Source organism: Bubalus kerabau, chromosome 22, assembly GCF_029407905.1.
Source record: "Bubalus kerabau isolate K-KA32 ecotype Philippines breed swamp buffalo chromosome 22, PCC_UOA_SB_1v2, whole genome shotgun sequence".
Lineage (NCBI taxonomy): Eukaryota > Metazoa > Chordata > Mammalia > Artiodactyla > Bovidae > Bubalus > Bubalus kerabau.
Window position 1 is genome coordinate 16118855 of NC_073645.1, and position 17983 is coordinate 16136837.

Consider the following 17983-nt stretch of genomic DNA (forward strand, 5'->3'; position numbering starts at 1 on the left):
AGACAGGAGTTTCTCATCTAGGTTCTGGAAATATCACTGGTTGCCTCTATCGTGTGGAGACGCAGAGCAGGTAGGTCTTTGCTGGTACTTTGTTAAGTTTCAGCGGAATTAACTGCTGTGTGCCTTTCCTGGAACCAGCTCTCCTCCTCACCCTAGTTGATGTGCAGAATCTGTCAGAGGAGCTTTATGACTCTGAAGACAGAAAACTGTGCCAGCATGCCTTCTAAGAGGCTTGAACCTAGAAGGAAATTGAAATTCTAACTGCTTGCCTCATTGCCTCCCCTCTTGAAACAGATACTGGAAAGGATGTTTTTACCCAATTGTGAACTGACCAGTTGGAGGAATAGATGGATTCTAGATGAAGCTGTAATCTGGAGGTTGAAAGTGATTTATTAGTTTCTTCCCTACCTTTGTTAAGAGAAAATAGGGGGATCTCTTCTGGGGCAATGTTCTGTCCCAGAAAGAGGAGAATGTTTCTGTTCTGACCACTAAATAAAGGGAGAATGAATCTAGACAGAAATGACCTCCCTGATGTTTAGTAGATTTCAATATAAAAAGGCTAGCAGATTCCCTTGTAGCGAAATTAGTTTGTGTTTACTGACAGGGATTAAATAATCTGACAGGAGTCTCTGCAGGCAGTTGTTTGGGAACAAGATAGATCCATCTTGTGTGCAAAGAACAGTGAATGAATGAGGATCATGGCTCAGTGGGCAGGCGGGGCATAGGGGAGACCACCAGTCCAGATAATCAGAAGTGCATATTTCCCACAGTTTTGTTCCTTTGTGTCAAAACATGAGACACTACTTTCCAGTCCGCCACATACAAAGCTCTTTATTGGACTTTATTGAGGCACTGTCCGGGCTGTTTTACTCCAACTGCCAACCTCAAGGCGTTATGCTTGATGGCATCTGGCAGCTCAGCTTTGCCCCCAAGTAGATTTATGAGCTGTGGAACATGGTCAAATTAACACCCTAAGCATTCCTGATAGGATTCGAAGGTCAGAGACACGCCAGCATTTGCATACCTCCCTGATGCCGTGCACCATCTCTGTGTCCCCCCAGCCCTCCAGGGTGGGGTTTGGAGAGGGGAGTAGGAGGTGACACCCATGGCCCTCTCCCAGCTGGCAATACAAAGGATCATGGGGAGATTTTAGATGCTATTTGGCATTTAAGGTGTTGTAATGGCAGCATCTCTCTGATCAAGAGGTGGAGCTCTTTCAGGGCTGGATACTCATCCATGACTCCCTCCAGAGAGAAAGAGCCAGTATCGTCTGGGGGTTGGGGTGAGGGGACTGACGACTCCAACCTTCCTGACCAGTACTGGGCGTGGACCTTAAAACATTTCAGAAATTTTAATTACTAATTGTTTTGCTTGTAACAGTAAAGCACATTCACTGTAGAAAATTTGGGAAAGGCTGAAAGATACAGCTAAGATACAGCTAAAAATTGTCTGTCATCCTATTACTTTTAAACAGCTTGCCACTAACATTTTAGTGTGTTTATTTACAATGTTTTCTATGCATATAGACAGGTAATTTGTTGGTTTTAATAAAGTCAGATCATATTATTTAACCTGAATCTTTTAATGTTATAGCCAAAGTATAACTCCTCTTGGAAAAGCTTTTTAATGGCTGCATCTTGTTTCATCATATAAAGTATCTCAACTTAGGTTGCATTACCCAAAGTAGTATGTTTTACTTGAGGCGACAGTGTGCACAAACAAGTGTGTTACACACAAACAATATGCAGTATCAAGATTTTCCCCTGTGAATTCACACTACCTGATACTAAAAATACTATAAGGCTATGATAATTAAAATATGTGCTGTTATTATAAGAAGAGATGGTTAAAGTTATCCAAAGAATGAAAATGGTATTTCCAATCAATAGGGAAAGAATGAATTATATAGAATTATATAGAATGAATGATATCTTCCTAGTAGAAGAAATTAACTATTTAAGGAAAAATTAAGTTAGATATTTTACATCATAGTCTAGAATAAATTCCATGTGGATCTAAAAAATACTTTTGAGAAATAGAACTATAAGGTGATAAAGGTGAATATATAATCTCAAGACAAGCGTAAAAGCAAAAGTTGTAAATCAAAAGACACGATTACGTTTAAAATGTTTAATTTTATATGTAAAAAATAGATATAGACAAAATAGAAATATGATGGGAAAAAGTTCACTAGGATTAATAAAATGAAAGAGTTAATAAAATGAATGAAAGTTAAAATAACTTTATATCAGTTTTTTCTATCGAATTGTCAACTTTTTAAGAATGATGCTCTGTGGTGGAGGAGCTAAAAATAGGTATTCTTGTGGACTGCAGATGGGAGTGTGCATTGGTACAACCTCTCTGGAGATTTATTTGTAGATCTGTGAATCATAAAACAGCATTTTCCAGCCTTTTCAGAGATTAAAAGAAATAATAAATGCCACTTATTGTGTGGTGTTACATAACAGACTTTTTACTGAAATAACCATTAATTTTCATAGCAGACCTTGAGGTTTTATCTATAATGATCTCATTTTATAGATGAGGAAAGGGAGTTAAATATTTGTCAGCTGTATGTATTTCATTGTTCTGACGCTAGTTCCCATGTGTTTTTCTCTTTTGACCTGATCAGACCCCAATACAGATAATAAAAGCATTAGCCCCCACTTTCCCAAATAAAGGTCAAAGGAAAATCCTCATTCACAGTTCTTCATTTGCCTTCTGAAGTCTTCAGAGCTGCCCACCGGTGAGAGTGTGCAGGGAGTGATATTCTGCACTGTGAGACCCACTGACTACGGTCATCATCACAGCACCACATACCCATTCAGGCCCCAGTCATAGAGACAAGGAGTGGGTGGTAGAAGGTTATCTGTGTAGTTGAAATTCCACAGGAGCCCTCTAAGGAGTGGATGGAAGGCAGGAAATGCTATGAGAGTAACCCTGGGAGTTAAGAAGCTTGGAGAATACTTGATTCCCCAGGACTGCCACCAAGATATTTCATCCCACCTCATGAATAAGCCCTGATCTAATGCGCATCCAGAGTTGACAGCCACGATGTTTGATCCCTTGTTCAATTGCCTTTCCAAATTGGCTACCAACTCCATATAGACAGGAACCACGTCAGTGTTATTCATGACTGTCTTCCAGCATCCTGCCCAGTGCCATGGACGTATGTTCGAGGTGAGTGTAGTGGTATCCCTGGGAGTTCATTGATTCAAGGCCTGAGTGGATTTTTGGGGGGATGCTGAAGGTTCTGAGGCCCAGTACAGTTCAGTCGCTCAGTCGTGTCTGACTCTTTGTGACTCCATGGACTGCAGCACACCAGGCCTCCCTGTCCGTGACCATCTCCTGGAGCTTGCTCAGACTCATGTCCATCAAGTCCATGGTGCCATCCAACCATCTCATCCTCTGTTGTCCCCTCCTCCTGCCTTCAATCTTACCCAGCATCAGGGTCTTTCCCAGTGTCAGTTCTTTGCATCAGGTGGCCAAAGTGTTGGAGTTTCAGTTTCAGCATCAGTCCCTCCAGTGAATATTCAGGACTGATTTCCTTTAGGATTCACTGATTCCTTTAGGATCATTTATCTTGCAGTCCAAGGGACTCTCAAGAGTCTTCTCCAACACCACAGTTCAAAAGCATCAGTTCTTCGGCATTCAGCTTTCTTTATGGTCCAACTCTCACATCCGTACACGACTACGGGAAAACCATAGCTTTGACTAGACGGACAATTTGAGCCAAGTTTGGAAGATACCTGGAGGAAGCAGGCGAAGATGGCACATGATAGGTGACCAGGGTATCTGGGGGTTTTAACAAGGATTAGGGGCTGGCTCAGCCAACATTGAGTTTGAGAAGACTGATTCAGTATGAAAGGCAATGATTTATCCCTTGAAGGACTTGGGATGTCATCTGTATGAGGGAAGTGGGGTGTGGGGCCAGTTAAGAGTTTGCAATTGAGAAAAGCTGGCCAAGCCTAGGGAACTGTTGAGACAGACACCCATGTATAGAGCTGTGCTTATGCTTTCCTATAATTTCAAGCACGGAATTGTGCTGTAAATCAGAGCTCTGGTGGCTCCAGCAGTCAGGGGAAGGCCCAGGGAAGATTGATGAGAATTGAGTAAGGGCAGTAGGTAGGAGAAAGGGGGATAAATAGCATGGGGCAGTTCTGAAGACTAGGATGCTAGAGGAAAGAGATGCTGCCTTGGATTTTATGCAAATCACTGTTTGAAAGGATGCAGGGAGGCCAAAGGGCTGCCTTCTTTAAAAAAGTTGTTCCGGCCCAGAACCAAAACCATAATGGCCATGCTGGGAAAAAGGAGGGGGAAGCCAAAGAGTAATTTTTATAGGTTCATTCATTTTAAACCATGAACTGTTTAATTTGTGGTGCAAGGCTAAGGACTAGACTCAAGAGCTCACAGGAACTGCAAACCAAAGTGAAACCCTCCTGGGTCTTGTCTGGGTGACAAGCTACCAAAAGTGATTCTTAGCAGAATCACCGGGGCAATCTGCAGGTTAAAAATAGTCTTCCCAGTGCTGCCCCAGATGGTGATTTTGGGAAGATCCAAGTGAGGTCTAAAAATCCGTTATTTTTCATGAGATCTGAGGGTGGTTTAAAAAGAGCTACTGATGGTGAGCCTGCTACCCAATACTAATGGTACTGAATACAGTGAGTAGAAAGAGCACTGTAAGTCAGACAGGTTCAGGGGCAGCTGTTCCCTACAGGGCACTCACCCTAAGCCTTAGTTTCTCACAGTCTTAATTGTGGGCAGCAGGAAGAGGGGGCGGAAGATCATGTGTGCCCTGCCAACCTCACAGGGTGGCTGTGAGGCTCAGATGAGGTCATGTCAATGAAAACACTTGGCAGATTATAGACTGCATATAAACGGGAGGAGGCGTTCCCTCACTGTGCTCAAGAGAAAAAAGATCTTTGGAAGAGCCTGATTGATTTTCAGGGCTTAGCAACAGCTCCCAGCTACCCTTGGGAAGCCTGCTGCAAAATCCACACTTGTTTTTCTCCATTCCTTCTCCTTCCCTGTCCATGGGCTTTGCCTGGAACTGGCTTCATTCCAGGTCAGCTTCCACTTTGCACAGATTTATGCTGATTGATTGGTTTCAGAGACTTGGTCTGTTTATTGCATCACGTATGGGACAACTAATGAAAAGAGTGCTCTCTCCAGACCATTCCCAGCCCTGATTGAGGAGCACCTTTGTGACTTGAATCTAGGTCACAGGCATTGTTAATCCCATGGGGACACAGTTGCAACCAGTACTTGGAGGAGGGAGGGGTGGGGACTGGAATAGCACCCAGCCCTTCAGTTCAGTTCATTTCAGTCGCTCAGTCGTGTCCGACTCTGTGAACCCATGAATCGCAGCATGCCAGGCCTCCCTGTCCATCACCAACTCCCAGAGTTTACTCAGACTCACATCTATCGAGTCAGTGATGCCATCCAGCCATCTCATCCTCTGTCATCCCCTTCTCCTCCTGCCCCCAATCCCTCCCAGCATCAGAGTCTTTTCCAATGAGTCAACTCTTCCCATGAGGTGGCCAAAGGACTGGAGTTTCAGCTTTAGCATCATTCCTTCCAAAGAAATCCCAGGGCTGATCTCCTTCAGAATGGACCGGTTGGATCTCCTTGCAGTCCAAGGGACTCTCAAGAGTCTTCTCCAACACCACATCAAACATCAAAAGCATCAATTCTTCGGTGCTCAACTTTCTTCACAGTCCAACTCTCACATCCGTACATGACCACTGGAAAAACCATAGCCTTGACTAGACGGACCTTTGTTGACAAAGTAATGTCTCTGCTTTTCAATATGCTATCTAGGTTGACCCAGCCTCTCAGGAAAAAAAAAAAAAAGGTTCATATTCTGTGGTAACTGATCTACTGAAAACGCCGCCTGCCTCAGTCTGGATTACAAGCGGCTTTCTTTCCCCCTCCCTTTTAAAGTGCCCTGGGCTCCCCAGACGGCTCAGTAGTAAAGATTCCACCTGCTAATGCAAGAGATCCAGGTTCGATCCCTGGGTCAGATCCCTGGGTCGTAAAGATCCCCTGGAGAAGGGAATGGCTACCCACTCCAGTATTCTTGCCTGGGAAATCCCATGGACAGAGTAGCCTGGCAGGCTACAGTGCAGTGGAGTTTCAAAGAGTCCCACGCAACTGAGCACACAGGCACAGCATGCAGGCATGGAACAGCCACTTATATCAGTCAGTCAGTTCAGTCACTCAGTCATGTCTGACTGTTTTCGACCCCATGGACTGTAGCACACCAGGCTTCCCTGTTTGTCACCAACTCCCAGAGCTTACTCAAACTCAGCCCATCGAGTCAGTGATGCCATCCAACCATCTCATCCTCTGTCATCCCCTTCTCCTCCCACCTTCAGTCTTTCCCAGCATCAGGGTCTTTTCCAATGAGTCAGTTCTTCACATCAGGTGGCCAAAATATTGGCGTTTCAGTTTCAGCATCAGTCCTTCCAATGACTATTCAGGACTGATTTCCTTTAGAATTGACTGGTTTGATCTCTGTTCGTTTCCAAGTCATTTATATAACAAGAGGTAAATTCCAAGAGGGTATTTCATGCCCAGGTAGAATAGCATCTCAGAGAATGCTTAGCTAGGAGAGCTTGTTGGGCAAATCCTGCTCCTAGAGCAGTGGGCAGAGAAAGTGGCCCCTGAGTGGAAGAGCCCTAGCTTCTGCTCCGCATGGTTTACCTCCACTCACTTGGAGGAATATGCTTTCCAGTGGTGGCCTCCTCAGGTTTTTCTTGACAGTTCATGATTGATGTACCCATAACAGCAGACGTGGTGCTTTTTTTAGTAAAAAGGGGACAGCCATTTTCAAGATAGAAACAGTAATCCTGTAACTTGTCTGAAGTCAAAGTGTTAGTTGCTCAGTCGGGTCTGACTCTTTGCAGCCCCACTGATTGTAGGCCACCAGGCTCCTCTGTCCATGAGATTCTCCAGACAAGAATACTGGAGTGGGTTGCCATGTTCTTCTCTAGGAGATCTTCCTTACCCAGGGATCAAACCTAGGTCTCCTGCATTGCATGTGGATTCTGAGCCACCAGGGAAGCCCAACTGTTGCCTGAAATCACTCAGTCGTGTCTGATTCTTTGTGACACCGTGGACTGTAGCCTGCCAGGCTCTTCCGTCCATGGGATTTTCCAGGCATGAATACTGGCGTGGGTCGCCATTGCCTATGAAGTGACAGTTACACATTTCCCCCCAATTGTCAGAATGCTGCATTTTACCTTGTCTTTAGGGGGGGACCTACCATTGTAAGTTTCAGACCCTAAGGAATGACAGCTGGCATTCTTTTGGAGTGCCTGATTTTCTTATACATCCAGATTTTGATTGGCTTTTTCTCCAACTTCAATCAACATTTCCTGAATTGTGTACTAGAGGCAGGCGGTATAGAGGAGAATCTGGAAGCAAGAACAATGACTGACAACTACTACATGCCTGCTGGGCAAACGTTTTCCTTCAGGAAACTGAAAAATGTCAACTTCCCTCCATCTGTCTTAGTAATTCCCACAACTTTGCTGTACGTTGGGGTTACCTGGCTTTTAAAATACTTGCTAAAAACACTGTTGCCAGGTTCTCACCCCTAGACATTCTGATTTAATAGGAGTGTGACCTTGGCAACAGGCATTTTATGAAGCTCCCCAGATGACTCTTTTTTTTTTTTTACTGGTATGGAGGGTTCGGGGGGCTGCTCTGGGTCTTAGTTGAGGCATGTGAGATACTTAGTTGCAGCATATGAACTCTAATTTCCTGACTAGGCATGGAACCTGGCCCCCTGTGTTGGGAGCCTGAAGTCAGCCTCTGGACCACCAGGGAAGTCCCTCCCCAGGTGAGTCTATTGTCCACAAAGTTAGGGAACCATAGGCCCTACTTCATTCTTCAGATTTCAGCTCAGTATTTCTTCCTCCAGGGAGCCTTCACTGATTCCCCCTTTCTGTCACCTCCACACACATCCGTGAGCCTGACCCAGTTGTATGTCCCTCCCATGGGCTCCTGCAGCACCTGGTACTTAACTCTCATAATTCTGGCCCCCTCATTCAGTGCTCTTCCTCAGGAATACTGGGAGATTCTGAAGGGCAAGGGTGTCCCACACACTCTTTAATCGCCAGGGCCTGGGGCATTATGGGTTCTCTAAGTACTAGTTGAAGGAGTGAATTAATTTTCTATTTGGACATTTCATTTTACTCGTTCTGTACATGCCAGTTTACTTTCTCTAGTGATAATAAATGTCACTTTGTATTGCCCACTTAATCATACTTCCTCTAGTTTTCATGGTTGTTGGATAGGTGATAAAAATGAAGCATTCACGTTATTTTATGTTTTATATATTCTATAAAATATTTTAGGAAATATAACCAGCTGAAGGTATCAAAAATGCAGTTATTACAAAAAGAATAATTATTAGATTTGGTGGAGCATGATATATGAACATAATATTTTATTTTCATTTAGGTCTCTCTAGACTTAAAAACCGGTTCTGTTATTTTTTAAGTTTATGAGATGTGCTCTATAAAGTTAGACAAGGGCAAATCGAGAAAGGTCCCTTTTGTTTGGTTCATAGGGACTTAATGAAAGGGTGCGCAGGCACACATTTCTCAAATTGTAACACGCTTTCTTTCCAAAATTCAGACAAAGGAACAGATCTGCAAACACAGGACCCGCTGTCACATCACGGAAGGGGTTAGATTACTAGGATGGTCGACGACGGGGGCCTTCAGAACCCCGGTAATTGTCTCCACGTCGCTAGCCCAGCATTTCTAGATTCTGCGACGACGTCCTCAGACTTCTTAATGTCCTGCTTTGTAACCCCCGTCGGGCCTCGTGAATGGTGGTGAAGATAACGTGACTGCGGAGCGCAGGGTCGGCCCCGGGAGGGGCTGGGGGCCTGGCCAGTGGGAAGGTTGTATGCGGAGCGGCGACATCACCCCACCGGAATCAGACCATCGCCTCCATTCAGTGGCGGAATGTGGGCGGGCATAGGATGCACGGGCCCCTCGGCCTGCAGTTAACCCTGTGCGCGCCCGCGGTGGAGCATTCCCAGGCGCGCACAATATGTCACCCGGGGTGTGGAGCATCCCTCGCTCCCAAGGACCATGCGCGGTACTTTGGTTTGCCAAATTTATTTTCCTCTAGATATACTCGTGGCTCTTTTAGTGTTGCCTTCTTTTTTCCCCCACTCTCATCATTTAATCACCATAGATATATTTCTCAGGGCCACATTTTCTCACTGCAATTCAAATAATTTAGAAAACATTTTAAGATAATCATGGGGCTAGATTAGGGTTAGGGTTAGAAAAGTTGAAAATGTAATACAAGACAAATGAACGTTTCTCTACCCTTCATCTGCATTCATCATTTGTTAGCATTTTGCCATTAGCTTTATCATATATCTGCATAGAGGTTTCTGTCTCCTGAATTACTTACAATTTCAGATCTAACATTTTGCCCTGAAATAATTCACATGAAGGAATTGGCATAAGGACGTTTTTCTTCATAACCACAATACTGTTATCACACCTAAGATAATTAACTCTGCTTCAATAATGCCACTTAAAATAGAGGCCATATTTAAAATTTCTCAATTGTTCACAAAATACCTTTTAACTAAATTTTTTAAAAATCCAAAATCCAGTAAAATGTCATGTTTTGCGTTTGCTTTTTCTTTTTACAGTAATTATGTTATACAGTTATTATTTTCAACCTCCCTGGCATTTTTCTGGAGTTGAAATGTGTGCACTGTGCTCAACAGTGCACTGTGGAACTTGACCATAGCTCCTTATGCTCTACGGTAGGTCCTTGTTGTTTATCCATATTACACTTTATTTTTTAATCCCTTAGATCACTGAGAATGAATTACTAGTCAAGATTGTGAGAGAAAATATCCAAATGGAACTCATAGCAGGAAAAAAACTGAAGGAAAAAAGGAAATAGAACATTTTCAGAGTGATCTGTTTATTTTTTTAAACCCTAAACTGTAGGTTAAGACCATACAGAATGTGAAAAAATATATATAAATTCTTTAATGAATATTTAACTACTAAGTGCAGAAGTAATGACTAATCAAACCAATTAAAAATTTAAAAGAATTATCCCTTTTACATCACAAATCAAAACCTCAAATGCTATTTTGGACTATTACCTGATAAAATTGCATCCATGAAGTCAGCAAGCTAGATGAAAAAGAGGAGACCTCTGGAACTTTTGGGGGCGGGGGGGAGTAAGGATCCTTGAAAATGACAATTACACTTTTCCAGCATGAACATGTTCCTTGCATTACATTTTTTAACCTTAATTTTTTAAAAAATATTTTCTTGGCATGGCATGTAGGATCTTAGTTCCCCAACCAGGGATTGAACCTGCACCCCTTGCATTGGAAGCACAGAGTCTTAAACACTGGACCACCAAGGAAGTACCTTTTTGTTTTGTTTTGTTTTAGCCCTGCTATTCGGCATGTGGAAATCTTAGTTCCCCGATCAGGAATTGAACCTGTGTCCCTGCAGTGGAAGCACAGAGTCTTAACCACTGGACCACCAGGAAGTCCCACATATATGTGAATTCATTTTCTTTGATATTTACCAACTTTCAATCATATAAAAATTATAGTTTTCATATGTATATATTTAAATTTTTTGTTGTTCAAAGGTATAGTTGAGACAAGAGGATAGACTATTTACTAGCTTGTGTCATGATTATTTACTATTCAGCATACAGTAAGTGGACTTCCCTCCACTGGAACTCCTGCTCCAGACTCTGCAACTGTTGGAGGAGGACCTAAAGAGGGAAATGCTACTTGGTGTGATGTCTCTGCCTAAATAATCCTCGTATTCCCATCCCTGTTTTCACAGCTCTGAGAACCAATTCCTTACCCCCATAGCCTCCCCTGGCACATTTCCAAAGAAATTCTAGTGGGACAGACCTTCCTTCAGATGTGCTTCTGGGTTTAGCACCGCTCCCTGGGGACCTAGCAGGACTCTTTTCCTAGGGGTTAAGTGGGAAGTCGGTTTGAGCAAAAGCACACGGTGCAGGGTGCCTTTGATCCCCACCAGCTGTTCACCTGGGAGGTTAACAAGCAACCTTTGTTCCCCAACACATGCAGGGTTCAGACTTGGGAACCGGCCACCAACGCAAGTTCACAAACTCATTAACCCTTCTCACTCTTAGAAATGAGCTCTCACTTTCAGTATTTAGCAAGGACCAGGAAAGACTATGAATTTCAATTAGGATCTAATGGCAAACTTTGAGATAAAACAATAGAATGATAAACAAAGAAACTTTTATGCTATTGATACAGAATTTTGTGAACAGGCATTCATTACCAAAATAACACACCAGTCCTGGAAATGGCAACCCACTCCAGAATCCCAGGGACGGAGGAACCTGATGGGCTGCCATCTACAGGGTTGCACAGAGTTGGACATGACTGAAGCAACTTAGCAGCAGAAGCCTGTCTAAATGGTTATGTCTAAGTTATTTTCAAAATTCAAGAAGATCATTGATGTTAAACTATAGTTATTATTTAAATGGCAAATGAAACTTCGTGGCAATTAAAAGAGAAGGCCTCCTCTACTATTTTGAACAAATTTACCATTAAACAGTAGCCAGATTTTGAGGCTGCAGTCAAATGGCCCTGCTGGTCACTTCCAGCCCCTGCCCTCTTACATGCTACCATCTGGTCCTATGAGGCGAATTATCCCTCCCGCAAATAACTTCAGCTCTCCCAACTTCGGTCCGCCCGCAGCCTTCCTAAGCCAGCCAACCAGCTTCCAGGCAAGCATGCTGTCACATTGCACCGAGGTCCTCCTTCATTCTTAGTGATTCACTCCAAGTGTTTATAACGGTGTAGGTGCCAGCCACTCACAGTTACTCAAAGTGATTTCACCCTCCAGATTTTACTGAGGGTTTATGTTGTGGATTTTAACAGGGCTTTGCAGGAATATCCAAAGCCATCTAAGAAGCTGGTTGCCTACCCACATGGTGGAGACTGTTGTTGTGAGCTCAGGAATAAAAGATGTGACTGTCCTAACCAGCTTCCTCCTCTGAGGCACACTGCCAGCAATAAGTTTTCAAAGTACTCCAATCCTGTGTGTGTGTGTGTGTGTGTTCTGTTGTGTTGTGTGTTCTTTTGCTTTGCCTTTTTAAATATAATTGAGGGCCCTCCCAAGCCTTGAGCAATAATCAGAAGGGAGAAGAGAGAGAAGGTAAAGAGCTGCCTCTAAATGCTGGGAAATATTTAATCCTGTGACATTCCCAAGGAGTACTGACACTTGATTAAATGTAAACTGTGACCTCTCACCCTTCTGGGGATCCCACACTAGTCTTCTTCCCTTCAACCTCTCTACCTACATCTTAAAATCAATGCATAAGGGCCCTCTCCCTGTCTCCATGTGGAGAAGAATCATCCTCATTGTGATCATTATGTGTGGGAACAAAAGAACAGACGGATCAAAGGTTTAGGGTCCTCAGCGCGGCCAGGATCACGTGACCACCCAGCTCAAAGGCGGCAACTGTCAACTGAAGCGCTGGTCGGTAGTTTCTGGCCTTTTATGGAGGAGAGTCCCTGTGGTTACCTAGAAACAGTGCCCTCACGTCATTTACATTGTTTTGCACTGTGCTACTGACAGTCCTTCGGGAGATTCTGTATTTAGCCATTTCAAGTTGTGCCCTTAATGAAAGCATTCTTTTCTTCTCTTCCTCTCTGAAACATACAACCCTGCACCTGTCTAGTCCCCAAATTCATTTTGATTTTCCTTTGGAACTTTAGAATCAGTCTACCCAGTTCCCACACCACAAAATCCTTTTGGCATTTTGTTGTTATCGTGTTTAAATGTGTAGATTAGTTGACATTTTTTAATATTAAGCCTTCTTTAATAATAGTCATAATCACAATCCATATATGTTTTAATTTACTCAGGTCTTTCTGTTCTGCCCTCAAGTGTATTTCTGTGTTCTACATGTAGCTCTTGCATATTTTTTCATTGAGTTTATTCTTAGGTATTTTACCTTATGTGTGTGTGCTAGTCACTTAATCGTGTCCCAACTCTTTGCAACCCCCCAGGCTACTCTGTCCATGGGATCCTCCAAGCAAGAATACTGGAGTGGGTTGCCATTTCCTTCTCCAGGGGATCTTCCCAACCCAGAGATCGAACCCAAGTCTCCTGCACTGCAGGCAGATTCTTTACCGTCTGAGCCACCAGGGAAGCCCAAGGTATTTTGCCTTGGCTAGTCATTATTAATGGCACTTTACATTATCTTAGTTCTGCTGTTGTCTGTATATAATGACCACTGAATAATTTTAATATGGCTGAAGTAGCTGTCTTGCTTTACAAAGGGAAAGGAGAGCTTTGGAGCCTGTTTTAACAATTGAAATGAGGAAGAGTTTGAATGTGGTGAGTCAGAGGTCACAGGAGGGACAAACTTGGGGTAAGTTCATCAAAGCTCTGAAGTCCATAAGCGTCCGGCAGGAAGTAAGGAGAACTGCTCTTTAAAGTTGTAAGAGAGCCATGGAGCTGGGAGGGCAGCTGTGGTCCCCAAGCCTCCAAAAGCAGAAACATTCTCATCTCCTTTCAAGTGGCTGTCATTGAAAGACATCTCATCAATCTCAATGTTTTGCTAACTGTGTGAAGAATGTACAGAACAGGTAAAAGTTTACAGCCCCTAGTTTTCTAGGGGCTGTTCAAGGAGGGAGAAGTTCAGGAGATATTCAGTATCTGTCAGATTGTTGGATTTACGATTGTTTTAAAGGGTAGGAGGTGAGAAGAACAGGTCAGCCAAAAACCCTTCTATCTGGTGGTGGCTCAAATGTCTCAGGTTGAGCCCTATAATATGAATGAATAAAGTCAACTGATAAGATGTGCAGGAGCAGTGGAAAAACTCAGGAAAATATATCTAAGGGCTTCCCTGGTGGTCCAGTGGTTAAGAATCCACCTTACAATGCAAGGGACACCAGGTTTGATCACTGGTCTGGAAAGATCCCACATGCTGCAGAGCAGCTAAGCCCAGGCACCACAACTACTGAGCCCTTGTTCTAGAGCCTGGGAGCCAAAACTATTGAGCCCACTTGCAGCAACTACTGAAGCCCACACTCCTGCACCCTAGAGCCCCTGCTCTGCAACAACAGAAGCCACTAGAGTAAGAAGCCCTTGAACCACAACGAAAAGTAGCCCCTGCTAGACTCAGCTAGAGAAAGCTTGTGGGCAGCAACGAAGATCCACCACAGCCCAAAGTAATGAAATAAATCTTCAGGAAAATAATCTAAAGAGGGCAGCCAACTTCAGCATCATGTTGCCATGTAGAAAGGTGTGTCGAATGTTGTCAGATCTAATTTTACACAAGAATGCAAACATCTGGCTTTTTATATGAAATTATTTAATTTTCAATGCTGGCAACAAATCCCAATTGGGAGGAAGGGAGGAAGAGCAGAAAAATGCTATAACTACATGCAGGGCAAAAGGAATGATAGGGCCCAGGTTTGCCAGTTTGTGATTTTTCCCTTATGCAGACTTCTTACTTCTTGTCTTCCCCCAACAATTCAAGATATTTTTAGGAACTTACAACTTCAAGGTTTAGTCAGAACTAGATCCAATGCAATCAAAATTTCCATTGTCCTGCCAGTTCTTTAAATCTAGCCATACAATTTTTATTGAGCACCTAATGTGTGCAAAGTCTATTATTACATCTTATTTAAAATGGAATATGTTAACAATTACATGAAACAGAGATATGACTTCCATTCTGAGATGTGTGCTTACATTTTAGCTGTTTTTAAAAACACGATCAAAGAGAATTGTTTTTTAAAACCAACTTCTATAATTCACTTCTGAATTTGGAAGGTTAATGGGGAAGTTTCAGAATACCGGGCATCACTCAGTTTAAAAGCAATACTTCTAAAAGAATTCAGAGGCAAATCATCTGGAAAATCTTTTCACTGGAGTTAATTTTGAGCTCCCATTGGCTTTGATCCCTCTAGGGATCATCTATGACTGGAGACAGCACCCAAGTTCATTCTAATTCCTAAAGAGAAAAAAGTTGGTAATCTTGTCAGTCAAGTAGATGAGTAGATGAGAAGACACTGAATATCAGTCTGGCTCAGGTTATCAATTGTAGTATAAATGTATTAAATAGTGTACTTTGTATCCTGCTTCCCACAGGAGTCACATCATTTTAGTCACTTTTCCCCACTTCCTTTTTTCAGCCTCTCTCTGTACCCATCTTTCTCCCCAGTCTACAGTTTTTGTATATTTAAGGTATGCCTACTTACGTCTGTTTCCACTGTTTCTTCTGCTCTTAATCAGGCTCGACTCAATAATTTTTACCTTCTCTGCTGTCTCAGGGACTGTCCATACCCTTTACACTCCCATCCCAAGCCCCCCCACCCCCACTCTACCCCCCAGTCCCCTTCTAGAACGGGGACTCTTCCCTCACTCTCCTGCATCTCCTGAACTAGGATGCCCTTAGTTTTCCCTCCCTGGCTGGATATAGACCCCCCCCCCGCCCCCCACCCCTCTTCCCCAGGCTTCCCCAGGCCCGCATCCTCAGCCATTCCAGAAATTGACGAAGAAGTTGCAGAGGGAGTGCCACTTCTCAGCACAGTAGGTGTCCGTGAGCTTCGCGTTCTCGTCCAGCCCATCGGCATCAGGCCCGGTCCCCAGTGGTCGCTCCTCGTCTGGGTCCCAGGCCGCCTTCCTCTTGCCCGCTTTGGGCTTCTGCTCAGAGGGCTTCCCTTTGGGCGGCGCGCTCCGGGGAGGCGGGGCCCCTGCCACGGGGCCGAGCGCGGGCTCTCGGGGCTGCCCCCGGCTCCCGGCCCGGGGCTTGGGGTCCCGGGTTAAGCCCGCCGCCGCCTTGGGGCTGACGACCGGGAGTGCCTGGGGTACCAGGCGCAGCTCCGCGCCACGGCCCTTCTTGCCGGCGCACAGGCGGGCCTTGAGCGGCGCCGGGTCGTGGCAGGGCCGCCGCTTCCTGCGCAGCCCGCTCAGCACCTGCTTCCAGTAGTGCGAGCGGCGGGCGGCGTAGACAGCGCAGCGCCCGGGCTCTCCGCGGTAGGCGCATCGGTGGCGCGCCCCGTCCGGGTCTTGGCAGCGCAGCGCTAGCTCGCTGCCGGCTTCGGGCCCTGGGGCGGGCGGCAGGAGCTGCCAGCTGCACGTGTGCCGCTCGGGGCTGACAAAGCGGCCGGAGGAGCCGCCGGCGGAGCCCGAAGCCGACTCGGCCGCGACGCCGGCCGCCCCCTGCTTTCTCCCGGCGGCCGCGAGGAGGCAGCCGCCCAGCAGCAGCAGAAGTGAGAGCGACGCTCGCCGCCTCAGAGGACTCATGGCTTGCGGTTTCTGCGCTCAGGTCGGCTCTCCAGGGACCCCTGGGCGCTTCAGCGGTAGCGGGGCCAGGAGAGCAGCATCCTTTGGTCCTGGGGACAGAGGCAGAGACGGCTACTGACAGAGTACAGGCATCTGCCAACCCGCCTCCCCAGACTCCCTGGGCGCTGGTTTCCAGGGGGCAGCAGCAGCTTGCGAAAGGCCCTTCTGAAAAGTTTTCCTGAGAAAAAAACAATTACTAGCTAAACAATCTTTTTGAAACTATTTGCGCATTGAGATTATCTCCCCAGTGCAAATACTATAGCAAAGCGACGCCTGGTAATTACCACCTTCACCCATTCCCACCCTCCAGTAATTATATACAAAATCGTTTCAAATTATTCTTTGGAAAAATGCACTTTTCCTGCACTTTGAACTTACCGAATTCTGGGAGAGGTGGCAGGGCCTTATTAAGGTAAAGCGAATTACTGCGTGAAGGATTAGTCTGTTTTAGCCGACTCCCAGTGAATGAACGTGTTATCAATGCAACAGAAGGGGCCTCCCCCACTACGCCCCTCCCAAACTTCTCTTTCACTGGGAGATTTCCCATCACCGCGCCACACACACACACACACACACACGTATGATGGAAGTGATGATATATCATGAAATATAAATCTTTTTTGATTCCAGGGTTTAATCACCCGAATTTTAACGTTATTCTTTTCTTTCCTCTTACATATTTTTTCTTACTTGAACTGTTATTTATTTTAACTGAATTATTGTTGATTTACAATACTGTGTTAGTTTCAGGTGTACAGCTAAGTAACTCAGTGATACATATATAGCAATATTCCTTATAAAAACTCTTTTCCATTATAGTTTATTACCAGAGATTGAATATAGTTCCCTGTGATCTACAGTAAACCCTTGTATATCTATTTCATATACAGTAGTGTGCATCTGTTAATCCCATACTTCCAATTTATCCCTTCCTCCAAATCAGTTGTTCTCAGTACTCTTTTAAAAATAGGCATTCATACCTATATTTGCAGTAATAGAAAAAAATGTTTGAATAGTGCTTCCTTCATCATTTAATAACTTTATTTACCATTTTGTTGTGCTTAGTAGCTCAGTCGTGTCCGACTTTTTGCCACCTACAGACCTCCAGGCTTCTCTGTCCATGGGGATTCTCCAGGCAAGAATACTAGAGAGGGTTGCCATGCCCTCCTCCAGGAGATCTTCCCAACCCAGAGATCAAACCCAGGTCTCCCAAACTGCAGGCAGATTCTTTACTGTCTGAGCTACCAGGGAAGCCCTTTTATACAGTTCACCCATTTAAAGTGTAAAGTTCAATGGTTTTTAATATATTCACAGGTGCAACGATCACTACAGTTAATTTTGCAACATTTTTATGACCACAAAAAGCAACCTGTACACTTTACCTACTATATACCCCCTTTCCTTTTACATATTTAATCATTTGGAAATGAAAGGTAAAACAGAAAGATCTGAGTTTTAAGAGTTAAATAAAATGAAGCAAAAAACTGTAAACAGCCTAAACTGGGGACTATTTACACTCTGATTTTTATATCATTCTGAGTTCTTCATTTTCACCCACAATTTCGAATAATTTTTCTCATCCTAATAATATTAATCCTAATAACTGTTACTACTGATAAAAA

General features: G+C 44.3%; 1 protein-coding gene across 1 annotated transcript; it reads right to left on the reverse strand.

Annotated features, from left to right (window-relative positions):
- Nucleotides 1-15548: 15548 nt before the first annotated feature.
- FGFBP3 (fibroblast growth factor binding protein 3) lies at nt 15549-16322 on the reverse strand. Its single transcript, XM_055559958.1, has one exon. It carries the CDS (start codon nt 16320-16322, stop codon nt 15549-15551), a length of 774 nt encoding a protein of 257 aa, XP_055415933.1.
- Between the last annotated feature and the right edge of the window lie 1661 nt (nt 16323-17983).

Bases quoted from the DNA above. Each gene is read 5' to 3' on its own strand.
- FGFBP3 (XM_055559958.1), bottom strand. From the start codon at position 16,322: ATGAGTCCTCTGAGGCGGCGAGCGTCGCTCTCACTTCTGCTGCTGCTG.